Genomic DNA, 27,450 nt, shown 5'->3' with positions numbered 1-27,450 from the left:
ACATATATGACTGCACCTAGAAAGAGTAATTATGGCTAATAAATAACTTCATCGAACTTCGAAACGAAACATAATATCATAAGCAAAACGAACGAACTATATCGCCAAAATTACAATTTTATATGTTACAGTAATAAAAAAATCCCAATCAAAGAATTCAAAATTCTAACGGAAATTAAATTAGAATAAGTTAAGAAGACTTCACGAAAGGTTCTTTATTTTTATTATTCCTTCGATAAGCGCTAGTTTTTGTTGATAAAGGAGAAACCACAATTCAATATATGCACATATCATATAATAATTATGGTTTTATTGGAGGGCTCTATCATAAATAGAGTAATCAAGGGAACCAAGGTTATAGCGGTAATCAAAAGAATATAATCCAGGGACAAAGACCAGACATGGAAAACAGACATACACAACAAAGAACATAAAGTAACCAAAACCATACATACAAAGCAACAAAAGTAAATGAGCAACTCGGACTCCACTAAAAACTAGGAGCATGGACCAGGTGCACCGGTAGGGTAAGCGTCCTCTGCTTTTCTAGAAACACCCGCCGAGTTGCTCATAAAAAAGTCAAGTCCGGGGTAGACAAACGAGGAAAGGAAAACTATGACCCGTTGAATAAATCTGTTTTCATGGTGCTGATGGATACACCATAACGATCCACGAGTTCATGATGACGACCATAAAACTTCTTGATAACTTTTTGATGACTTTATCATTAACGTTGGGGACAGGTCTCCATCATTTTGAAGTTTTTTTCAAAGAGTATATTTATGTCTAACTAAGGAGTTAAATATCTACTATAAAAATCCTTGGCCTAACTCATTACAATAGAACAGATGTAGGGAACGTGATCATTTCTGTCACCGACAAAATGACCATCGCTTTACGGACATGCCTATCTTTTCAAAAATATCTTATTAGAACAGGCGAAATAAACCGTTCAATGACATTACAATATCAAATTGGAGCGAGCTAAATACTTCACAAATATACGCATACTTTATATGTGTCCGTTTTGTCACTCTTTTCACTTGAAGTATTTTGAATCCAGCAGCTTGTCTTCTTTTTTTTTATATTATTTTGTGACATAGTCTCTAATACAAAGTAGCCCCGTGCAGGTCCGGGTGTCAAACGAATAGCCCTGCAGCAGCGCTAAGCCTGTCGTAAAAGGCGACTAAATAGTGCTCAGAACCCTAGCCGGGTGCTAGGGCGCTCTGCCCACAGAGCAACTGGGATGTGCGCCTCCGGTGATGAAATGGGGTACCCCTGGCGTGTTACATGCTAGGGTTGTCAGGCTATAATACGGAAAACCTGACCACAAACCATAATGGTGCACCGTTTTGGGAAAGATGCCACGTTCCTCGCACGTTAAAGAACCCTACTGTGGTATTCTCCCGGAGTAGGAACCATAGGGCTCCGCCACAGGAGGCTAAATTGACCGACCCTACCCACCTCCCCCTATTTCCAGTGGCAATCAAAATTTGTCGACCCCATTGTCCTTGTGTCCCATCCCTTTTTTTCATTTCATCATCATTTCATGTTCATTTTATCATCAATTTCATGTTCATCGTCTGAATATAACTGAAATATTGCTGCTCGGACGTTAAACCCCAACAAATAAACAAACTAATACAAAGTAGGATACGGGTATTGATCTGATTTAAACCCATTAAATTTCACGTATATTTGAGTACAAACCTGTATTTCGATCACAGCTAGGTCTAGCTAGGTCTAGCTATGATTTGCATTTTGTTTTGTTTTTATTTTGTTTTGTTTATATTTTGTTTTGTTTTGTTTTTTTTTTTTTGGTTTTAATTTTTTGTGTGCGTGGTTTTATTTTGGTAAAGGAAAATGTGCCAATGGTCAGCTTTCGTTATGGGGTCAGTTTGCAGTTGGTTAACATATGTACACGTCATGTGATTTATATTAATTTTAGATAACACTTTATGTGTACTTAGTGCAAATACGGTTGCTGCGTGTGATTTCATGTATCAAAACGTAGACAATTAAGTCTATCAATTAGTCTAGCCAAGCGCTAGATTATATATATTTGAATAGACACTTTCGTGTTAACTGGGAAGTGGGGGGGGGGGGGTCGACGAGTTAACTTTTAAAATATACACTTCCGCGAGGATAAATCTGTTCGTTCTTCTCCAAGCTCTACCTCTATGTAACGCATGTTCATCGACTACCCCACAGTTAGCACGGCTGTGCCTATTTGAACCTTTTTTCGATTTAGACGGAGTTAAATCATTTATGAAACTTGGTGATCGTGATGTGAATTTTATAATATACAATTGCAATTGGAAAAAGGAAAGCTGCAAAAATTGACAGCAAGCGGGTTTTACTGTAATAAAATTAGAACTGAGAATAGTAAAATGGTCCTATATCCGTAACAAAAATGGCTGCCACCCGGAAACGACTGAAGCAATTCTGTAAAAAGTGAACTTGACATCCATTGTCGTCACATGAAACAACATATTCAAATTTCAAATCATAATCTGCTAAATACTTATCAAATTATTGCAGGAACAATGGTCAAAGTTTCTATTTTGCAACTTTAATGACCGTCACTCAAAAACGACGAAAACACTAAATCGAACTTGATTTTCATTTTGTCACTTAAGTGTCAGTTTCTGTAAGAATCAGACAGTGGGTTAAACATGGTATGAAAAAATCCACTATTTTGATAGTTTAATTTGACTACTTTCACCATAAAAAAAAAAAAAAAACAGACAAGATTTTCCACATCATGCTGGACCATTGAGTTACAATTTCATTGAAATGCACTGAAAATGAACATTTCAAGACCAGATAACTCTGTCAAAAACCTCACTTTCTAATATTCTATTGAAAAAAAAATCTGAGAAAAGCCAGTGATGCAGAGATTAAATGATGGTCTTTTCAAATAGGGAAAGTATCTTTGAGTGATATCACATTGTCAGATTAGTGTTCTTTTGACATGCATGTTTTTGATTTTTCCCATTTTGCCTGGTTCTTACAAACACTTACACCTAAAACAACATAATATTCCAAACATTCAAAATCTTTCAAATATTTGGTTAATGTTTGATAGTCAAACGCATGCCCGTCCACCATACATCCGGTTCCCTAAACCATAGAAGTATAATATCTAGAAATTGTACTTCCATGCCTTTACTAACAATTCCTATCTTATTTGCATATCTAGAAATACTATATTGTGATTAATTAAAAGCACCTTAGTGAGCAGATAATCTGCATAAACACTTGTGTCAGAACTACTTTTTCGCAAAATAAAGATATCTCATAAGGCGCATATTTTCAATTTACACTTGTTACTCAACGGTTAAATTAATAAATATTCATGCACAACTCTCACAAAACTAACACTTATTTTTCATGATGCTCTTTAGTAGGCATGCAGACAAAACGGGAAGTAACACTCATTTAAAAGAATTAAAAGGATTTAAAACATTTTTTTTTTAGAGTTGATACATTAACAAACTTTACATTTATCTGTGGGCTTTTATTTATCTTGTGAGTGCACATTTACACATCAATAAACTCTGCAAAAATATGTTTAATCCTAATGAAACCGGTATTTTCCTTCTGTAAGAGTAATCAAGATAGAAAAACAATTGCAAGATTCGAGCGAAAATAATAATAAAAAAAAACAAAACAAAATTACAAGTATAAAGAGATAAACATATTGACTGGTAAAAATACTGGACTGAAATATCACAGACCATGCCGTTTCGTAGTAAATAGAACTGAGGTAGACGCGTTCTTAAAACCACAAATGGTTGATGAGCTGGTTGGGTTTCAGTTCATGAAGGATGTTCCTGCAGGTTTTCGGTTAGTTGAAAATTTAGTTTACTTGTTTTTGATCAGTTCAGGGTTCGGTTGATACAGGTTTTTATTGCCCATCTTGGAATCATCCCTAATTAAGCAAATAATATAAATAGCAGCGTTAACGAAACTAGGAGTATAATAGCGTTTAGATCAAGAAAATAATTTATCCAGTTTGGAATATACAATTTCCGCCTAGTAACTTCACGATTTCTGCCGGTCTCTTCGCCATCATTATGATGCTCAACATCTAAAAAAAAAGAGACATTATGTGAGAATCAGGCAAACTGGGTTACTCAGAAAAAAAATGTCTAAAACTCACCGACCTGATAATATAAGTTCACTCAAGGACCTTTCTGTATTTAAAAAGACCATTATTTGATCTCTGCATCACTAGATTTTCAATTTCAGTGCATTTCAGAGTAATTTTAACTAAATCCACTGAAATGGTATGGAAAATCTGTTCTTTTTTTTCTTGATTCTGATGGTGCAAATTTTAAAATTGTGTTTTTATATCATGTTTCATTCAGTGCCGAGTTTTACAGAAACTCACACTTTTAAAATAATAGTCATTTCATTTTACCCATATACATTTAAGATCAACAGAATTTAATATAGTGGGTAAATGAGTAACTTAAATTCATAATTTGTTGTTTGATGGATGATACGGCATCTCATACAGATTCTGTCACGTATTATTCTTTATGTATACAATACCTGATTTGATGTTGTCATGATTTTCAACTTTCTCATGAAATTTCGTTCCTGATTGTTTTGAATTACTGTCACTATGAGATTCATTTGTCTCCCTTTGGAGATATTCCATTTCCTTCTGATTTTCGAGGTCACGCACAGATGATGGAGGTGGTTGAACCCTTGGTGCTGTCCATATAGTCAGACCTTTAACCTGAAAAAAATGAGACTAACTATAAAAATATGAAGACTTTTAACATTTTAAAGTAAATGTTCTTTTTTTTTAAATAGTCAGAACTTTAACCTAAGACGCAACTTAAGTAAGAATTTAATTTTAAGACAATGAGAGCTTTAATAGCACAAACAACAAGGCCGTAAACCTCAAAATGTGTCAAGCTGAACATCAAAAACAGAACTTCAATATTATAATTTGATAAGTATTTTATTTCTTCATCAAACTCTTTTTAATTTTTCAGAGTAATTTCGCGACTCTTCACAGTTTAAACTCTTTCAACGTGTTCCATTAGATAGATTGTCTAAATATTCACACCAGCGAAAGCTCGCTTTTGATGGTGTAAACGTTTAGGCAAGTGCGCGGTATGGTTTATCGCTTACCCAGCAGACAGCCAATTCATGCCTACACGTTTTTTGTTGCTTCCTACATACATATATGTAACGGTTATATTGTGACTAAATATAATGATGATTTCCTAATATTCACATCGTCTCACAAGCTCAATGCTCTGTGTCCATGAATTTTCTATTTTACTCAAATTTTCAATCGATAGCTACCTTAAGATATTCCAAAATGCCGATAGAATTATTCAATATACAAAAATATCACCTGTTCCTTAGAAGGTTTCTCTGTGAGTAAACTGATAACACATATCAGCAAGGCACTAAGGACAAGATGTCCAACAGAAAAATACAAAGCATGAACTTTGGAGACGACAAGGGGTCTTGTATCTGGTTCTCCACATTTAGGGGCAGGATAAGAGAAATCCAGAACCATTCTGATCAACCCAATTATATGACCTGTAAGTAATCCGAAGAAAGATCCCTGAAATATAAACAAGTAATAATAAGAATAAATGACCGGGTTAGATAGTTACATGCCTTTCAATATTGGTTAAATTTTCAGTATAACAAGTTATTTGTTTTACACTATTCAATTCTATTAAAATCAGATTAAAAGCTATTATGTAAAGGCTAGCTGCGAGAGTTAAAACAAGAGGCTCTCGAGAGCCTGAATCGCTCATCTGGTTAGAGTTTGTATTTCAAGGGCATTAAATTTAACAAGGAGTTGTCCAACAATTTCGACTCAAGAAAAAATTGGTAGGACTTACCATAAGGATCATTTCAGCAACTCAAAGTTTAAATTTCTATCTATCATAGTTTTCAAGATATTGGCTGAAAACTGTAAAAAAAACATTCACCGTTTTTTCACCTTTCAAGGGCAATAACTCTCACAAGAAGTCGTCTGACAACTTTGATCCCTGAAGACTTATAAAAGTCTTATAATAAGGATCTTTTCGGCAATTAAGAGAGTTTGGCTAAACCTAATGGTTTTGGAGATACAATTGTATATGCGAAAAACTACTGTCTGACCCCTATGATGTACTATTTTAATAACGGTGGCCATGTTTATCGATGGAAATCCACCCCCCCCAAAAAAAAATCTATGCAGGATACCTATAGGAAAATTCAAACCAAGTTTGGTTCCAATTGGTCAAGTATTGTTAGAGGAGAAAATTGTTTAAAGAAATAGCATTTAAAAAAAGCAACAACAAAAAAAAAAAAAAAAAAAAAACGCCGAAAAGGGCAATAACTCCAACATGGCTTAATTGATTTAGATTTTGGCTAAACCTAACGGTTTTGGAGATATATGCGAAAAACTCGTGTCTGACCCCTATGTACTATTTTTAGTAACGGCGGTCATGTTTTTAGACGGATAAAAAATCCCCACATAAGTTCTATGCAGGATACCCTAAGGAATATTCATATCAAGTTTGGTTCCAATTGGTCAAGTAGTAACGAAGAGAAGAGTCAAAAATTGTTAACGACGACGACGGACGCCAAGTGATATAAAAAGGTGAGCTAAAAATCATTTACTAGTAATTAATGGTAAAGTACTACGAAGTTTACAACAAGAAAATTTAAACAATTATTCAGCGCTTACCTTTTCATTTACTCTAGGAACAAATATGGCAAGAAGGAGAACTGCACAATATGGAGTGGCGAAGTAGCCATTGACAGCTGTGACATAAATAAACAGTTGTCCGTTTTGGTAACCAGTCACTAGAGGTATCCAAGAAACACCAGTTATTACTAGCAAGACGATAAATAGCCTAAAATGCAAGACAGTAAGAGATTGCAGAAACATATGACGAAAATGAACTTTCAGGACTTGTGAAATCATAATCAGTGCGGTTGATACCATGAAAAATGTTAAAGGACTTAAATGATACAATAAATATATGTGATTTTAATGTTTTCGGTTGTTTGGATTTATAAAGCCTTTCCATTTTCCACTAAACATTTGGGCACCAATTATTTTTTATTATAATGAAGATTTTATACCTTAAAGGTTGTCACCGAATAATAACCTCGATATGTCAATCCTTTTAATACCTAAAAGTTCCGGTTGGAATATACACATAATCCTGAAGACATATGTTGCGAGCTTATTAACGGGAAATATTCACGACTCAAAATCAAAAGGAGGAAGACGAGACATGGAACAAAACAGATATATCAAACAATATAAAAAAAAAAAAAAGCGAAACACTAAAACTTATCTTATTTAATAAATAAGCAACTCAAACTCCTCTAAAACGATGAGCATTCCAGAAGCTGAATACAGATAAAACAAACTAGCTGTAGAATAGCGTAAGACGTACTGTTTCAATGTTGATTAAAATTAACTTTATACGAAAATGAATACAACACCCGATTTTTTGTATGTTGCTTGTAACTTGTTATTCGTATGTTTACTGTCGCTGTCTGTGTTTTTTTTTACCTTGTCTTTGGATTAACGTTTATTAACAAAGTCCATTTCTCTCTTTTTTAACATGATAAACATACTTGCCAACAATCAGAGATTCCCTTTCTGATGCAGTCTTTCTAATTCTTGGCCACATGTCCATGGAAAATACCGTAGCTGCACTGTTGAATATGGAAGTAAGTGAACTCATCATGGATGAGATCATGACGGCCATCATAAGTCCCTTCAAGCCTTAATAATTAAAAAAAGAATTTCAAGCAAGCAAATTGGTCGAAATTTGAATTGAGGTAAAATTTTAGGAAATCCTCAACATGTTTTTTTTGTATGAAACCCAGTACCAGATTTCTTTTAGTCAATATTTAAAAAGGACATTTTTCTAAAATTTCATGGGAGTAAGATCAATATAAAAAGAGATGTGATTAAAACGTTTTCGTAATTGAGTTCATATTGTTTAATCTTGGTAATTCATTCCGAACAATCTAAGTTCTACTGAGATGCACCTCTCACCCACTACATTTAAAAATAAATTGTGTCGATCATTCGAAAAAAAAAAAAAACTACCAATTTTTGAGTTTTCACTGTTAAAACATTTTATATCATTTCCGTTAAAGCATATTAAAATTTTGGCGCAATAAAAGTATTTTTTCGAGCTACTACATACAACATATCAATTTTTGACAGTAAAATTGTTGTTCGTCCTCAAAAGGGGCGGTGTACTACCTAAGTTATGAATACTTAGGTTCGTCCTCTTTTCAACATTTCCCCCGATAGTATTTTTCTCATGACACCCAATATATTTCGCAGGCTCTCAATACAAGACTAACGCTACGAAAACATTTAAAAAAAATCATTTCCAACTAATTCGTACTGTATTATTACCAGTTGGAGCGAGCCCAAGAACGAGCCTTGGATATGCAATATTGGAGCATCCAGCCGGATTACCACAAGCTTTTAAACACTCTTCTCTTGTGACACATGCTACTTCATCTAAAATTGCATTCATATATTCAAAAAACAAACATTCGAACATGCAGTGTGGACCTAGAAACTATAACGCTCATAAGTTGTAGGTTTAAAAATTATTAAGTAGCACTCCACATAAGAATCATGCAAAATGTGATACATGGTTTGAAAGCCTACATATTTTTATTTTTGATATCTTGTTTATAATGCTTTAATAAACAGAAATTAACATTTGGTTTTTCATATAACCCGTGCTCATAGGAGATAAAAATTGTATAGAATGCACTGTAGAATTCAAAAGTAAGGGAGATCACTCTGTAATTGTCACTCAAATACAATAGAATCTATTGGATTTTCAATGTTGATTATCTCCTAAGAGCAGGCAGATTTGAATGAATAATAACATATTTCATAATATACAACTTAATTACAAAAATAAAAATATGTTGCCTTTTCTGGGGTGTATCACATTTTGCAGATTTTGCATGATTCTTACAAAGACAGCTACTTAAAATCTTATGTAATGCGTAGTTCATGTACGTATTGCATATTTAATTATATCTGAATGCGGTATTAACCTTTAGAACAAAAAAAAAAAAAATACAAGAACAAAAACAAAAACAAAAAAAAGCTACTTTTTGCATAAACGGAAATTTATAAATTTAAATTTGCGTTAATATACAGAACTAGAATCAATATTTGACACACTTATTATGATAGACAATGACAAAATAACTTGCTAAGTATTTTCTGTTTTTTTCTGTTAGATTTTTGTAAAAGAGAACTTAAACTTCAAATAGAAAACAAATACTGAAGTTAGTTGGATTTATTGATTTTGCGTTTTTGGTGCTCATAAGTAAACATACTCACTTGGATATAAAACACGACTGATCATCCCGGGCATTGTAATAAGAAACATTGGTAGAACTTTAAGGTAACCTGCAAATATTGAAGCTCCCCTAGCATGACCGATGTCCTTTGCAGCAATAGCTCTTTGAACGATAACCTTAAATAATACTTATAGTGATAAATTCAAATTAAATTTGAACTGAAGTCTTACAATAAAAAAAAAAAATATTCACTTTTCGTTGATGGTTTATTACTAGTATTATAATTGACGGAAGGTTATTGTGATGGGAAATATGTCCAACACCCTTCAATGAGGCAAACCAAAAACTACACTGATATTGCACATATAGGTATTTGTTGGCTATATAGTATTTTGATATTTCTTAAGTGTAAGTTTTTTGTAAAAATCAGGCAAGATGGGAAAAATAAAAAACAAGCATGTCAATACCCCACCAATCTGACCATATAATTTCACTCAAAGATGTTTTCTCTATTTGAAAAGACTATAAGTTGATCTCTTCATCACTGGATTTGCTCATAAATTTTTCAATAGAATGTTAAAAAAATGAGGTTTTTGACAATGTTGTCTGCCCCTATAATTTTCACGTTCAGGGCATTTCAATGAAATCTAGTCTTTTTTCCTTGATTCTGATATTGCAAATAGTCAAATTAAACCTTCAAAATAGTGATTTTTTTTATAATGTTCCACCCACTGCCTGATTCTTACAGAGACTGTCACTTAAAAGTTCTGATGTATTAATGGACTATAAATTTCAATAAAGAGACTGTGTAAAAACCTGGCAGTTCCTATGATATGAATGGCACTTAAAGTTTTTGTTCCAATGTAATGTTTTTATCATATGTATGTCAAATAATACAAAGATTTTTTCAAATCGGCAACGGATGGCTCAGAAAATAATTTTAAAATCCCCTAAATAACAACCAAATTTTTAACAAAATTAAAGGGTTATCTTTTTTTCTTTAAATGAATTTCAATGCTTTTTATGTAATTTATTTCTATTTTAACGTTGCAGTTAATTAAAAATCAACATTCAACTTTGAGAAAGGATCCATTTACAATATGAAATGGACGAGTTTCTTTTAAAACAAAATTTGTAATGTGCCACCTACTGCCTAGTTTTCGCGTGGACGCCCTCCTAAAAAGTGAATTTTGATAGGTTATTCATTTCGTACCACCTGTTCGGATTTAATGACAAAAGCAAAAAATGCCGTTCAATAGTAAAAATGTTGTCTATTGAAAAAATAACATAAATTTTCCATGTGCATATTGTTATTGCGCGAAGTGCAATAAACAAAATATGCACATGGAAAATTTGTTATTTTTCAATAGACACAATTTTTATCATAGCAAATTCTTATAAATTAATTTTAAAACATATTTTTATCTTTAAACATAAGAAAAGTAGCTCTGAATATAACTGAATAGGGGCGTGTCAATATTTTTTTATCCATTGAGATATAACAGAATTATTTTAACCATTCAAATTACAGTATTTATCTCAAATTAATTTATAAAGTAATAGACACTGGGCAGTGGGGAATAGGGTATGGGGCATGTGATTAGGGTTTATATTTTCAGGAAAAGAAAATCATATAAAATTGGCATAAATCATCATTATATTTAAATTCATTAAATAAATGTGGGACTGGGAATCAGGCAATAATGAGAATAACTGAAAGTTTAAACCATTGTGAAGCCTAAAAAAAGTCAGAAACATACCTGGTCACCGCACCAAAACCACATTGCAATTACAAAAGCTCTGATAAAGAGCCCTGGCCATGGAAGGTCAGAGTTGACTGGGTCACGGAACAAATGCCAAGCATCTTTCCTTGGATGTCCGCAATTTGATGTAGCATTGCTGAAGACATCGAAGTGTGAAGTGAGGTTTGCTACAGTTGTATTTAATAGTGGACTTGAATTCATCATAGTTATATTTGGTATATTCGGTGTAATTCTAATGCTATCTGGAATGGCGTCCATGTACTTAGCAAAGAGAGCCATCATTCCTCCGACTTTTTGAAAACCTGCCACAATTATAAACTTTATATTCAATAAATGTACTGTGTAATTTTGTACATCTTTTATAAACATAAGTTAATCTTTAATACTATATCAAAAACAGAATAATCTATCAATTGCAAAAAATAAGTAAATAAAAATAAAAATAAATAAAATAAATATATATAAAATAAATAAATAAATAAACAAAGGATGAAAGGAAGAAAATACAAGTTATTAGTTTTCTTTGAGTTCCTAAATAAATCTTAAAGTTGTAAGTAGGTCACAGTTATCACACTAAGAGCAATAATTGGAACCGTAATGAAATTAATCAATAACGTGTTTTTTTATCACTACACATCATTATATCACTAGTTTCATTACCTTCCCCTTTGATTCTAAAATAACATATATTGCATACTATATTCTTGTAAATGTTAACGAATTTTGAAAATAAGACGTAACACTCTATGTCTCCAAGTAGGATCTTAAACTAAACAAAACAAACTTACCATGTATGGGTAATATGACTGTCTAAACCAAAACAAACTTACGGCCAATATGACTGTCTAAACCTAAATAAACTTACCAAGTATAGGTAATATGACTGTTTAAACCAAAACAAACTTACCAAGTACAGCCAATATGACTGTCTAAACCAAAACACACTTACCAAGTACGGCCAATATGACTGTCTGAACCAAAACACACCTACCAAGTACGGCCAAAATGACTGACTGAACCAAAACACACTTACCAAGTACGGTCAATATGACTGTCTCAACCAAAACAAATTTACCAAGTATGGCCAATAAGACTGTCTCAACCAAAACAAGCTTACCAAGTACGGCCAATATGACTGTCTCAAACAAAACAAACTTACCAAGTATAGGTAATATGACTGTTTAAACCAAAACAAACTTACCAAGTACAGCCAATATGACTGTCTGAACCAAAACACACTTACCAAGTACGGTCAATATGATTGTCTAAACCAAAACAAACTTACCAAGTATAGCCAATATAACTGACCCTATCACCATAACAACTGTTTGAAATGCATCTGTAAATATTACTGCTGTAAGGCCACCTATAAAAAAATCTTTCCATATATAGCAGTATAATTATGATTTTTACATGTACATGTAGTGTCTTGATTTTTTCGCTATCTGTAGCCTACTCGATATCTCATTTTACAACCGTGTAAATTTCATTTTTTTTTTTATAGTTGTCATCACAAACAAACATGACTGATGCGCAAAAAGAAAAGAGTAATCAAGGGAATCAAGATTTTAGCGCAATCAAAAAAATATAATACAGGGATAAAGACCAGGCATAGAATACAGACACACACAACAAAGAACATAAAGTAACTAAAATCATACATACAAGGTAACAAAAGACACAAACAAGCTAGTCTGTTTAAGTTTTCATTTCATACAATTACAATGTTGATGTGTAAAAACAAAAATCGAATATTTAACTTCAAAGTTTAAATGAAATCGATGTTGTAGGGCAAGGTCTGTTTCAGCACCGATTTTACGGCAGCGGGATACAATAGAGTACCCCTAGAATAGCTGATTGTATTTCAAATGCCAGCATCCATAAAAATGCAACGATAAAAATGCGTTGAGAAAACTGGTCTACTACAGATTATTTGTTTAAGGATTCGTGATAATTTGTAATACTGTTAATGTCAATGAAATGATGCGTTTGAATAAACATCCGCCTTTAGAATTATCAACCTTACTAAATAGGGATTAAAAACGTAATTGCATATATTTAATGTTTTTTCCGACGCGGTCTGTATAGCTTCGCTTTTTACCCTTTGACCTTAAGGGCGCTCTTCTATGGAAACGCAAGTCTGCTGATCGCAGTTCTTTTTTCCCGATCGGCCACATACTGATAACTTAGTGGCGTTCGAAAAATCTGTTACTAGTACCGAAAATTTGGAATTGCGTTCGAAAAAAACTTCATCGGAACCTTAAAAATTGCGTGCCATGTGTTATTTTCTTGAAAGAAATGTAGAAACTTAGAGGTAAAAAGAACAAAATTTGACCGCGTCGGCTATCTTTTTTTTAAAAGATAGTACTTGTTTAAGTTTCTACAGTTTATCGACGTGTATATTCAGACCATCCATAAACAAACAGGTAACTGGTCCGATTTTATCATTAATGAATTCAGAATAAACAGTGTTCAATCTATACCATATCTATATTTTTCGGGAAATAACATTTGAGAAATGTTTGCGTAAAGATAGAAATTCAGCAATCGAATAATCTCAGGAAAAAAATAGGATTTTCAATATATGCTCGAGTAGCAACTGATTTTTTTTATTTTTATCTTCAATTGCATGCAAAAAGTAATGCTTACCAACTATAGTATAGAGAGCCGTAATTATTAACACAAGAACTACAGACCAGTACAGGTTCCACCCTAAGGCTTGTTGAATATACACAGACCCGGCATAAATGTCAACCTTCGAATAAATAAAGGAATATGCAATTTTCAATCATCTGTTCAATGGATCATACAAATGCTTGAATTCATTAAGAAACTTTTAACTTTTGACATTTCAAAATTTCACGAACCAACAAGTGACAAGACATTCCTACATTTAAAACTGATCGCAAACTAAGCATAGAAATGCAAGCTTTTTAAAAATACGTCAAATATAATCATGACAAAATTAACGTAAGATGTATAAAAAGTAAACGGTATTTTGAACATAATAATTATGATCGTACTGACAAAATATGCAACATCCCTAGTCAATATCTATCTCATTACTAGAAGTCTACCATGTACAATGATTATCGAATCTGTTATTGACAATAATATGTTTTGGATCAGGTAAGCGAAAACGTATTAAATATTGAATCTTATAAGTAGCGTTGTCAATAAACATATACATTTGAAAAAAAAAAAACAAAAACAAAAACAAAAATACACCCCCCAAAAAAAAACCAAACAAAAAAACAAAAAAACAAACAAAAAAACAAAAAAACCAACAAAAAACAAAAAAAACAAAACAAACAAAAAAAAAAAAACCAAACAAAAAACAAACAAACAAACAAACAAACAAAAAAAAAAAAAAAAAAAAAAAATGAAGCTATAGATATCTTTTTTCGAATAAGCAATGATAGGCTATGCATACAAATGAACTTACCGAAATTCTTGAACACACACAAGAAAACAGGAACATGATACTGAGATACATTCTCAACCTATTACCTCCGAATCGCTTTGACAGGTACTCCGGAAGAGTAAGCAACTAAAAAAAAAACTTCAGATCTTTTGAACACGTACAGAACACAAGGCAGACAAAGTTAAATTTTAAAAGAAGCATTGGCATTTCTTTTTTTTAAAGGCGACGTTCGATTTTGATGGCTATCCATGACTTTTTAGGAAGCTACCATTTACAATCTTTAGAATGAACCTGTTATTTGCCTAGCCAGCTACTAGATTGCAAAAAAGGAAGATAACTCTGTCGATCCACAGGGTCTTTTCATAAGTACTTTTCCACCTTAGAAACTCAGTTATGCATTATTTTTTTTATTTTGCATTTGTTTTTTACTTTGTGTAATGTTTATTGTATTTGTCTATGGTATGTTTGGTTTGTATCTGTCCCTTTAACTAAAACTTTTGAAGTCCCCGTAATTAAAATTGACCATACAAAACATTCACATGCTTCCACGCCTCAGTGATGAGTGAACCAAAACACCAAAACCTTTCATTTATGAATGAATGTACAACTACTTACCCCAGATGAAATATACACTGGCAAGAATATCCAACCCATCACAATTAATAAAAACCCAGCCTATTAAAGAAATAAAAACCCAATTTTCATGTATTTCTTTCTTTACATCAGGATCGTAGAGCATTTTATCACCTTATATTATATCTAACGTCTCACGAACTATTCTCATTATTTAAAACAGATATAGGAAAAAAAGAAGTAAAAAAAAATACACAATGTAATTAAAAATAAACAAAACACCCTAAAACATAGCATACTCCTCCAAAATAAACGATTAAAAAACAAACAAAAACACAACAAATTTAAAGACGTGTTATACTAACACATATAGATTCCAATGTACATTTGAAGTTGGTTTCTCTTTTCTTTTAATCGTGATTTTTATCTTTGAAGTTCGAGTTTAAACTTTCGGTTTATCGAAATACTGACGATTTAACGATACATTTCATTGTATTTATCATCATGATTGAATATTTCTGTTAAATGTGCTGAAAAATGATGCAACGTTGATACAAATATGTGTTATTTGCTCCAACAAAGAACATTTCTTTTATTTTTTGTTACGATAAATGTTCAGAAGGTAAAAAGGTAATTATTCAAACACTTTTTATGATTTCGTTTACATCAAACTTACACTCCATTCAAAGACTGCGGTTGCTATCCCTGATGCAGCACCACTACCTGCTAAACCAATAAAATGTTCGCTTCCAATATTACTCGAAAACAAAGACGCTCCAACCTAAATAATTATGTAAAGAACTGGTCAACATTTATACTGTAAAGTAACAAAAAAAAAGCAGCTAATGAGGAGTGTAGGACTTTGCCAGTTTTAAAATTACGAAATCAAATGACGTCAGTTTTTTAATATATATTTTAAATGATAAAATATGATGATATCAAAAACATTGTGCAGTTTAACAATACTTAGTGTAGATAAAATGCATCTGTTTATATGTCCAAGCTAAGTGTAATGTCTGTCCATATTTTTAAAGATATTGTACAGAAAATGCGAACATAGAACAAGTGAAAAACATCGCCAAAACTTATAATTTTTATTTTCTATATTCACCAAATCTATTGACAAAATGAACGAAATATTCCTATTTCTGAAAGCACGATTACGTATGTAAACATGTACAATACTATCAACTACAAGCTTTAAAACATCCCATAATGGTTCAGTCAATTAATGGCGATGCTGTCTCATAAGCATATCTGCATTGACAATACCTTAACTTTTAGTAACACGCAAAACTTATTTTGACAAAGTTATATAATAAATATCCTGCAAAAAGATCTTAATAATAATAATATCACCAAATCTGTTTTGGGAACAAACAACCGCTGGGCAAAATGATTGCAGTATAGCCCATCCTTCGAATGAGTAACCGATTCGCTTTTAAATGATTCTACATTTACCAATATGAATGTATTATTTGTGTTTTTTTTACTCACGGGAAACCATAGCATTGATCTGCCTGCTAGAAAGTATCCATTCACTGTTTGTTTATCTTTTCGACGAGATGCCTAGAAAATATATCATATTTAGTTCCATTTCCATTTATTAAATCATTATCTGTGACACACACTAAAGCACGTAAGGAGGTAGATCTAGGGTAAGAGACACAACTTTTAAAAATCATTGAAGTTTGTATTCAGCATTTTAAATCAATCTGATGTAAGCACCTAATTAACTTGGATTCATTTTATTCTGCCTCAAACGAAAGCTTGAGAGGCTTTGATGAAATTGAGTATGATGCAAACATATCTCTGATTTCATGAGTTATGTCCCATGTTCCTTACCCTAGTTCTACCTCCTTAAATTAAAGTATAGAGCATACATCATTTCTTTATATTACTATATGTTACTCAATTTAGCTAGTAGGTTTGATAGGCTATAATACGGAAAACCTGTCTCCAAACCATAGTGGTGGACCATGTTGGGAAAGATGCCACGTTCATCGCACGTTAAAGAACCCTGCTGTGGTATTCGATAGGAGTAGGAACCTTTGCGCTCCGCCACAGGAAGCTAAATTTCCCGACCCTACCCATCCCTCCTTTTTTTTTTCTTTTTTCTTGTGGCAATCAAAATTTGTTGACCCTTTTATTCTTGTATCCCACCTTTTTTTTTATTTTATCATCATCATTTCATGTTCATTTCATCATCCCATTTCATGTTCATCACCTGAATATAGCTGAAATATTGCTGCTCGGGCGTTAAACCCCAATAATCAATCAATCAATCAATCAATCAATCAATCAATTTAACTAGTATTTTTTTCACCAATCTGTTCTAATTGTGAAAATGTGAAACATTTCGGACACAGCGATTGATTGCTGATTTTTAACATATAAAACATCATTTATGTACATGCAGCATGCAACAACAACATTATATAAAGTCCAATGACTCCATCTATATTTCGTATTTACTGACACATTCAGACGAAACTTTTAAGGATTACCGCAACTAAATATATGCACCCAATATCTAGCCCAGTCATACACAAATCTGATAAAAGTAAAATTCTTCGATATGCAATTGTATTTTCGTACCATTATACTCGTGTTCCTTTACAAAACTTCACAATTTAAAATATGATTTATATGTTTTATGTAAATACTTATATTGAAATTATAATATTCACATATATTAATATTTAACGTTATTTTTTTCTGCAAAAACTAAAATGAATGTGTTCTTGACACTGAAATAAAATTCGAAGGCATTCACGTCTTTAACAGAAATCTAAAATAAAGAAAATAAATATTTATGCCTAAATATTACATGATCGACACAGATAACACACCACACATGTTGTCAGCCACTCTCTCAGACGAATCTATGTTCAACAATCGGCGCTTCTAATTATTTTCCTAGTCAAAATGTGCAACATTGGCCATTTTGGATCTTTCCATTTCTCAAATTTTACAAATGTGAAAATGTTGAAAAAATTATCGATTTATTTTGCGAAAATATGATATTTAGGTGTAATAAAAGCCAAACGTATACCAAGAAGTTGCCACAAAAATATGCCATGACTGAACATAAGCTTACAAAAAAATAATCTTTCAAAAAGAATACATCGATACATTAGGCACAATATCTGGGTGACCATACACACACACAAAAGAAAAAATAATTCATGATTATATATACAAATGTAGTTTATTCACAAATTACATCACGAATAAGTACATAACATGACCTTGATACGTGTAAACAAAATACTGATAAAGGTTATCATTTGTAAAGAAGGACCGGACGCGAGTGAGTTTTTACATAGGGGTAAAAGGTTAATAGGATAACAATATCCTGTTGTATAATTTCTTTTTATATGAAAGTTTAAATTTATCTTTAATGCAAAGTGTTTGTATTCACAATAAAATGCAACTGCAATAATAAGAATAAAAAAACCTAAAAACATTGAAAAATGAAAATAAGATTTATTTACTTAACAGACTATATTAGCACATATTAATGTAGGTGATATTGATATCAGTGAACATGTTTTATGATTTCATTATCAACAAAATACCACAACATTTCAAATTAAATAAACTGCGAGCGCATCTCACATGGTGATATTCTCGCGCCCCTCCACTAAAACCATGTAGTCAAAATTTAGTTTATGTAATACAAGTCTTACGTCACCGATACACTCATCTATCTTAAATTGTAGACCCGTGCAGGTCCGGGTGCTAAAAGAATAGGCCTGCAGCAGCACTAAGCTTGTCGACTAAAGGCGACTAAATAGTGCTCAGAACCCTAGCCGGGGGCTAGGGCGCTCTGCCCACAGAGTAACTGGGATGTGTGCCTCAGGTGGTTGAATGGGATACCCCTGGCGTGTTACATGCTGGGGTTGTCAGGCTATAATACGGAAAACCTGACCGCAAACCATAGTGGTGCACCGTGGAAAGAAACCTACTGTGGTATTCTCCCTGAGTAGGAACTATAGGGCTCCGCCACAGGAGGCTAAATTGCCCGACCCTACCCACCTCTCCCTATTTCCAGTGGCAATCAAAATTTGTCGACCCCATTGTCATTGTGTCCCATCCCTTTTTCATTTTATGTTCATCGTCTGAATATAGCTGAAATATTGCTGCTCGGACGCTAAACCCCAACAAACAAACAAACTTAAATTGTATCCCACAATGTGCCACGCGTATACTTATATAAAGCTTCCATTAAGATATCAATGGATTGAGTGATTGATTGTTGGGGCTTTAACACGAGCAGCAATATTTCAGCAATATTTAGGCGATGAACATAAACTGAATGATAAAATGAACATGAAATGATGATAAAAAGAAAAAAATTGGATGGGACACAAGGATAATGGCGTCGACAAATTTTGATTGGCATTGGAAATAGATAGAGATGGGTAGGGTCGTGCAATTTTAGCCTCCTGTGGCGGAGCACAATGGTTCCTACTCCGATAGAATAACACAGAAGGGTTCTTTATCATGAAAGAAACGTGGCATCTTTCCCAACACGTTGCACCACTATGGTTTGCGGTCAAGTTTTCTATATTATGGCCTGACGACTCCAGCATGTTACATACCATTGGTACTCCATTCCACAACCTGGGGCTCACAACCCAGTTGCTCTGTGGACAGAGCGCCATACCCCCAGCAAGGGTTCTGAGCACTATTTAGTCGCTTTTTACGACAAACTTAGTGCTGATGAAGGCCTATTCTTTTGACATTCGGACCTGCATGGGGCAAGATTTCAATATAAAGTTAAATGAATACGACGGAACGCAATAAATGCTTATAATCTAAATCAAAAACAGCAAATACTTTCAGAGATCACCAAAATGTCCTCAACAGCTGTAAACACAACTTTAAATAAGCTTGAAATGCCTGACAATAAAGGTAATACATTCTACAGTAACAGCACTATCACAAGTCTTCAAGACTAAATTAAAAAGAAATATAACGACGCAAAGCCAAATTTATGATCACGTGTCCTGAACATGAAAGCGAACTTGAGAAGGTAGGACATATTGCAAGTAATCATGAGAAAGCAATACACCTGATATCGACGCGTTCTCTCGGTTATTAAACAGGAAGTAGATGAGTGACAAACCTGAAAAGGGAAGACACCATGACATCATGACATCATGAGAAAGAAATATACCAAATATCTTAGCATTCCCAATGGAAGAAAGAGTAATCAAGGAAACCAAGGTTATAGCGCTAATCAAAAGAATGTTATCCAGGGACAAACACCAGACATGGAAGATAGACATACATCACAAAGAACATAAAGTAACTAAAATCATACATACAAAGTAACAAAAGCAAATGAGTAACTCGGACTCCACCAAAAACTGGGAACATAGACCAAGTGCACCGGTAGGGTAATCGTCCTCTGCTTTTCTAGAAACACTCGCCGAGTTGCTCAAAAAGCTGATAAATCTGTTACAAAAAAGTATAACAGACGGACGGACAATGTTATTGCAATATAGCACGGGTATAGACCATTCTTAATGGTCACTTCATGAATATTTATCAGATACCCAGAACGAGGTTAAACTAGGCATTGTAAACACACAATGGCTATCTCTATCATCAACACAATTGATCTTTCTATTTTACCAGATTTAACTTTTGCATTTGTTGAAAAAATTATAGCAGACAAAAGTGGGAGTTCAGGAAAAGAACAACTTTCTAAAGGATTTAAATATTACATTGAAAGTTACATTCATGCAGTAAAATGTAAGAATTTCATCATCTATGTTTATTACAATGCACGTGCATTTGGCTAATCATAAATATTTTAAGATTTTACTTTGTTCATTGATTTTGTAGATAAAACTGTTTAATGTATACTTTTATGAATATACAGTCTTTAATAACTAACCAATGATAAGTTATATAATCAATCAGTCATATTAAAATCAATAATCTTTGACCTGTGGTAGTAAAAACAATCCCCCTGAACCAACTTAACACCATATCCTGCTGAGATATCTTATGATTGATTGATTGATTGATTGTTGGGGTTTAACGCCCGATCAGCAATATTTCAGCTATATTCATGCGATGAACATGAAATGACGATGAAATGAAAAATGGGATAGGACAAAAAGATAATGGAGTCAAAAAATTTTGATTGCCACTGGAAATAGGGAGAGGAGGGTAGGGTCGGGCAATTTAGCCTCCTGTGGCGGAGCCCTATAGTTCCTACTCCAGGAGAATACCACAGTAGGATTTTTTAACGTGCAAGGAACGTGACATCTTTCCCAACACGGTGCACCACTATGGTCTTTCCGTATTATAGCCTGACAACCCCAGCATGTAACACGCCAGGGGTATCCCATTCAACCACCTGGGGCACACAACCCAGTTGCTCTGTGGGGAGGGCGCCATAGCCCCCGGCTAAAGTTCTGAGCACTATTTAGTCGCCCTTTACGACAAGCATAGCGCTGCTGCAGGCCTATTCTTTTAACACCCGGACCTGCACGGTAGGAAGATAATGACTGTTGTCGGGTGACTGGAAAATGTTTCAGATCTCAAATAAAAAATTAAACACCGCATGCTGTTGAGGTAAAATTACAATTTATATGTAAGATTATCAAGGCTTAAAAAATTATGATCACCTTTATATTCAAAAGTGCTCAATTTACTTTGTTAATTACTATTTTTCTTTTTTTTCAGGTAGTGATAGGAAAGGATATAGTTATTTTCTCAAAATGTAGTTGTACCATTGGCCAAAGTGGTAGTTGTGGACATGTTACAGCTCTGTTATACCCGTTGACATACTATAAACAAATGCATTATGCATTATAAAGTGATTCCATCAGATGTGGCAAAGATATCCATTCCACAAACATGGCACAAACCAAGAAGTGACAAAATTAAAGGCCCAAAAGTGGATGACATTGTAGTGCAAGGATATGACCGGGAAAATCTACATAGGCCAACCAAAGATATTTGCTCAACTCTCTACAATGCGTTGCCAGAGAACGGACAACTTGATGCAAAATCGCTTTAAGAGAAAACAGAACAATATGGTATTTTATTTGCAACCACTGTCAACCTATCAGAGAGTGAAAAATTTCAAACAAAATTTGGAAAGTTTGTTCGTGGATCAGTTGTTGGGTATCAACAGCAAACAAGGACAGAATTTATTTTAAATATAGTGGATGTCAGTGATTTCCCAGACTTGCCTGTACAAATATTATGAGAAATAGTGTTCAAGTTGTGCTATCAGAAGCGCAGACCTTACATTTTAGACAGTAAGTGTCAAAGACTGACAGTGTTGAAATTGAAAGAAACACACGGCTGCAAATTAGAGACCCAAGATGGCATCAGATGAGGCGACAAAGAATAACAGCCTCTAACACTGGACAGATTGCCAAAAGACGTAAAGGTATGAAAAAAAAACCACTTTCAATTTTAATTGACAAAATGTATACATTTTCGGTATTAGAAACCTTAACTTATGTCTAAAAATAGATTTGCTTCAAGCTCTTTTAAGAATTAATTTCCTTAAATGTTAGTGTTCTCTGATAAAATTTCTCTAATAGCCACCTCATTTCTAACTAATATCTACACTTTTCAATGCAACTGTTAATAATTGCTCATGTGAACAAATCATGCATATGTTCACATGTCATATACAAACAGCAGCTATGAAACATGGAAGTGAATGTGAGGGACTTCCTGTCCAAGCATATAGCAAGGTCTAATATATATATATATTTTAATGCTGTTCTAGTTTAGTAAACTTCATTCGAGTTTCAATTAAAAGATTTTTAAGTGAAGTTATTTATAAAATATAAAGTATTACTAATCTACAACAAAACTTTTTTTCCCAACAAATGGATACTGTTAATTTGTATCATGCCAGCATTGTCATCAATCCATTCAGTTGTTGGCTTGCTGCAAGTCCTGACAGGAAAGTTTATTGCCCAGAGAGGAACCCGCCATTTGGTCTCCTTGAAATAAAATGCCCTGTGGCTGAAAGCTTAACTGAAGTTAAGTGCTTGCAGAATATAAATGGAATGTTTTCATTGAAGAAAAATGACAATTATTATTATTATTGTAATTTTTATATATGGACAGAAAATGAAAAAGCATTTAGAAAATTTAGCTTTTGACCAACAGTTCTGGGACAAAACAAAAGAAAAGTAAGACCAATTTTTCTTCAACTATTACCTAAATTAAGTATGTAAGCCTTTATAATGATTATACCTCTATATGAAATAAAAACAAATTCATTTAGAGTTTTTTTTATTAATGATCTTCTGAACAGTTTTGCAACAACCAACCCAAAGCTGGTTAATAGAGCCAGCCATGGTTAGAGGAATAACACCCTGAAATAATTTATACTTCTTTACACGATTGATGTGTCTCTCTACATGTATGTGGAGACTGGCTATCTTTTGGTTGTGTTCAATTTGACTGTGTAAACTGGCCATCTGAACACAAAAAATGAGGAGTTGAAACCAAGACACCAGTGCCCTCCAACACCTTCTTTAAAACAAATCGTTTATCTGCCATAATGTCATCACCATGTTCACATACGTCTACAATACCACACAGTTTAGTTATTTCAACATCAGACATACAATCCGAATATAAAGAAGAGACAAATGTCAGTGCTCCGTGTGGAGCAATACCAACAAGACATTTCAATGTATTATGACCTTTGTAGGATGAGAAAGTCTCCGAACTTAGTGCAAGTGTTGACGGCCTCTCTGTAAAAATCTCTGTGCAGTCAACCATGTCAGTGTTTGCATACAGGACCCTAAAATCTTGCCGCATGGAGTCCAATATTTTTCTTTTGTGGGCCATATGCAATACCTCCCAAAAAGACAATACATATAGTTTGCCCATGTTATAATTTTCCTGCTTACAGAGGTCATGTGGTTTCCAAATCGTACACCTAAGTCATCTGCTGTAAGGGCAAATTTTAGTCTACAAAGAAACGAAACATAAACAGATCGTCAATCAGGAGCATTAATCTTGGTCTTCCTCTGTTACTTATCCCCTCTGATGGTCGACAGTAAGCAGTTTTCATTCTATATGCTTTTGGTTTAATTGCTTCATAGAATGCCACAAAGAGATCATATGAGTGTATGATTCTATCATTGCATTGTCATAACTGAAGCGACTAACCCAAACTTTTCTAGCCTTAGTTTTTCTTAAAGTTCGGCAATCAGTTCCTCTATCTTTTTATTTTCATTAGATACTTTCAGCTCTCTCCTCAAGGCTCATTATTGTTTTTTTACAGATGTTATGCAGATTACTGAAAAAAAAATAAAAAAAAAAACATCAAGCATATTTGCACACATTTCACATAGTAAGTAAATAATGGACATTGCACCATATGTACATTTTTGTATGATTTTTTTTTATTTTCATATAATATACTTTTCAATTCAAATAAGAATAAATATTTTGTTATGCTTACATTTCATCTGTGGCGGTTAGATCAGTAATTTCAGTCATACAGGCATGCTCTTGTATGTCATCACCAGGGTCTTGTATATCTTTGGGAGTTGGAGGCAACCGTAAGACATGGGGTTTTCTGCTTGGTTTACAATCTTGCCAGTCAAATAATGATGGCACAGCATTTGACTGCAAACATTTTCTAGTTGCAGTCCATCGAAAGTCTTCCTTTCTAAAATGTCTGGAGCATACAACTGTGTTCATCCCAATCTAAGAACACATATAATAATTACATGTAGCTTTTCATACGACTATTAACCCCCTTTTTGTGGATATCAATTTACCAGTATTATTCACTATCCCATCTTATATCATATTTATCATAATCATTGATGAAAAGATAAATTAGTTTGACCCAGTATGTGTAGAGTAAGAGATAAGATAACCCCCAATATATACACAGCATGTTCCTTGTAAACACGTTTAGTGAACGTGAAATCATTGATAGTTGATATTGATTGATAGTTGGGGTTCAACGCCCGAGCAGCAATATTTCAGCTACATTCAGGCAAAAAAAACATCCTAATTAACTTATTTCTACACAAAAAATTGGTAATGACCAGTTAATGACACCTTTGATTTTGTACAGTCCTTAAAATAAAAAGTGAATATTTATGAGCTTTTAAATTGAAAACACAACAAAAATAGGCTAGATATTTATGATTTGTTTACCTCAAGCAAAGGGCCTTCATCTCTCCTATTGTTACTATCCATTGCTTCCTTGGTTCCATTTTCTTCTCAGAGGGAATCCTGGCATTGCCATTACACATTGGAACACAACAGTATTCATCTCTTATTTTTATTGATGTTGATGCTTGGCAAGCAATATTGATGAGATTGTTTGCCTAGTGTAGCGTCGTTCTGATAAGAATGACCTGGGGTCAATGCATGCATGAATAAAATTTGAGATTGGTCTATAATATGTACATATGGACATAAACATTTTCATTGAAGAGGATGATTTTTGCTACAAAACATAAAGGAATATCGAATCATGGGTCCCTTAATGTATGGATTAAAACAAATTGTTATCTGCTCTTGCAAGTAATCAAACACAATCAGATTTCCACAAAACTGACAGGGCATTTCTGAAGAAGGCCTATCTACTGAATGATAGATCTATCAGGGTTCAGGACGTGGACTCTTATTACAACGTTTTAGTGAAAACTTCCAGTCTTTAAAATTGCTGAGTACTTACCCAAAATACAATCACTAAAACGAATGCAAAATAAGCAACAAGCACACCAATATCAAACCAAGTAAGACGTCCATGCCCCATGGTATAACGTTTAGGAAAACAGTCAGTGTGTTTATGATAAACCCTGTTTAACCTGTTGACTTCATCACACTTAATAATGATATATTCAGTCCCATATCTCATCCTCAAAAATACTAGTACACGTATACTAAGACGAAACTAGTAATCATCTTCCAGTATTACTGTGGTGTAAAGATTTGAAAAAAAAAAAACAACACAGAATCACTGAGATAAATTTACATACCAAATTGTGATAATAAAACTTAAATAGCTAACCAACCTAGTTTTATATTCTAGATTTCGTTGACAATGTAGAATTAATTAAAATAAGGGAAACCTTGTGCAGGTAAAATAATTCGCATTGAATTCGCAAGTCGATTAAGAATTACAAGGCCATTTTAAAGAGAGAGAGAACATCCTAATACAGTGTCTTCTATACTCAATTATAACAACACGCATTTAATTTACTAAATGAAAAGAGAACTTTTCCCGATAGTGGCTTCTAAAGCATGCTGAAATAGCAACAATTTAAATTGCAATTTGACTCAATATTATAACAATACATGACATGTAATTTCATGTATCGCATCAACATATCGAAATTTATGATTTGATTGGTTCATATACATTCGTTCTATAAACCCACTTACAACTTGTATTTACAAATTAAAAGTTTAAGACCGGGGTTAAAAGTTTGAGAGCTGATAAATTTTACTATACTAGTCAATATATATATGACATCATCTAACAGTCTTTTTCAACTAAAGATTGTAGCAAATAGATCATGACAATTTGCAAGGCTTACATCAAATTCGGCCCTGAGAATAAATTAAATCAAATCGGTCTAAATTTTGTGAAATGTATGTCTATTTTGCAAGCAAAACATTTTAACATGGAAGCATTAGCTTAAATGATACCAAAATGCATAAACTTGCCAAAAAAGGAAAACACTAGCTTCGGTTACATTTTTTGCAGGAGATTTTGACCACAAATTCAAATACTCCAACCATTAATGGTTATTATATTTTAATAACATTTGACAAAATATTTATTTTGTTTAAGCATGTGGCCAATATGTCCGGATCGAAATATAAAATGTAACCAGAAAGTGTTGAAAGTTACGAAAAAAGATGCGTATTTTGTGACGCAATTTTGACACATAAATGTTGTAACAACTTGTTTAGCTGTTTTGTTTTGAATGAGTCATCTCTTTTACCCCAAATACCCCAAAAAGTCCATTTACCGGGTGAGCTGACATTTACACTATTTAACAAGGCCGCAAACTGGTGTAATTGAAAGTGCCCATTTTGCAGATTACTTTAAAATTAGGATATTATAAGTGGCAACTGTAAAATTATATAAAAACAAAAGTTTTAACATTCAATTTAATCAAATTTTCAGACAGAAACCATAAGTTGACAATGTCAAGATCCGGCAAATTCGAATTCACAATTTCCTTTGCACAATTTTGTGCAACTGCACTACTTAAATGCTGTCTCTTTTATACTGACTGTATTTCTGCTGTTGTATTTCAGAAAAAAAACATATCATTAGCTATATTTTTGGGTTAATATTAAGGGGATATAATAAAC

At 33.2% G+C, this 27,450-nt stretch overlaps 1 protein-coding gene and 2 pseudogenes across 3 annotated transcripts in view; 1 reads left to right on the top strand and 2 right to left on the bottom strand.

The window, feature by feature from the left end:
* Positions 1 to 3,499: 3,499 nt before the first annotated feature.
* Positions 3,500 to 27,450, bottom strand: part of LOC148621207 (sodium/mannose cotransporter SLC5A10-like) — a 33,740-nt gene continuing 9,789 nt past the window's right edge. Inside the window, exons 1-15 of one of the 2 annotated variants that reach the window (XM_088575328.1) lie at positions 25,799 to 25,933; positions 16,591 to 16,662; positions 15,770 to 15,874; positions 15,136 to 15,195; positions 14,542 to 14,646; positions 13,746 to 13,851; positions 12,382 to 12,462; positions 11,094 to 11,398; positions 9,374 to 9,509; positions 8,420 to 8,527; positions 7,621 to 7,771; positions 6,716 to 6,884; positions 5,381 to 5,596; positions 4,561 to 4,750; positions 3,500 to 4,093 (exon numbers count right to left, since the gene is read on the bottom strand). In XM_088575328.1, the coding sequence (XP_088431454.1) occupies positions 3,939 to 4,093; positions 4,561 to 4,750; positions 5,381 to 5,596; positions 6,716 to 6,884; positions 7,621 to 7,771; positions 8,420 to 8,527; positions 9,374 to 9,509; positions 11,094 to 11,398; positions 12,382 to 12,462; positions 13,746 to 13,851; positions 14,542 to 14,646; positions 15,136 to 15,195; positions 15,770 to 15,874; positions 16,591 to 16,662; positions 25,799 to 25,879 (2,040 nt within the window). In that variant the 5' untranslated portion in view covers positions 25,880 to 25,933 and the 3' untranslated portion in view covers positions 3,500 to 3,938. Of the gene's footprint in view, positions 4,094 to 4,560; positions 4,751 to 5,380; positions 5,597 to 6,715; positions 6,885 to 7,620; positions 7,772 to 8,419; positions 8,528 to 9,373; positions 9,510 to 11,093; positions 11,399 to 12,381; positions 12,463 to 13,745; positions 13,852 to 14,541; positions 14,647 to 15,135; positions 15,196 to 15,769; positions 15,875 to 16,590; positions 16,663 to 25,798; positions 25,934 to 27,450 lie in introns of those variants that run through there. The other variant, XM_088575327.1, reaches the window with a different exon arrangement.
* Positions 20,697 to 23,313, top strand: LOC148621209 (uncharacterized; annotated as a pseudogene).
* Positions 23,380 to 25,781, bottom strand: LOC148621208 (uncharacterized; annotated as a pseudogene). The gene is made up of 3 exons (XR_015921111.1): positions 25,273 to 25,781; positions 24,563 to 24,810; positions 23,380 to 24,397 (listed from the first exon to the last, which is right to left on the bottom strand). The product of XR_015921111.1 is annotated as an uncharacterized LOC148621208 (transcript).

Source organism: Perna viridis, chromosome 3 (genome assembly GCF_037379345.1).
Source record: "Perna viridis isolate PV_CMFRI_1.1 ecotype Kerala chromosome 3, ASM3737934v1, whole genome shotgun sequence".
Classification (NCBI taxonomy): domain Eukaryota; kingdom Metazoa; phylum Mollusca; class Bivalvia; order Mytilida; family Mytilidae; genus Perna; species Perna viridis.
This window is presented reverse-complemented; position numbering and strand designations above follow the sequence as displayed.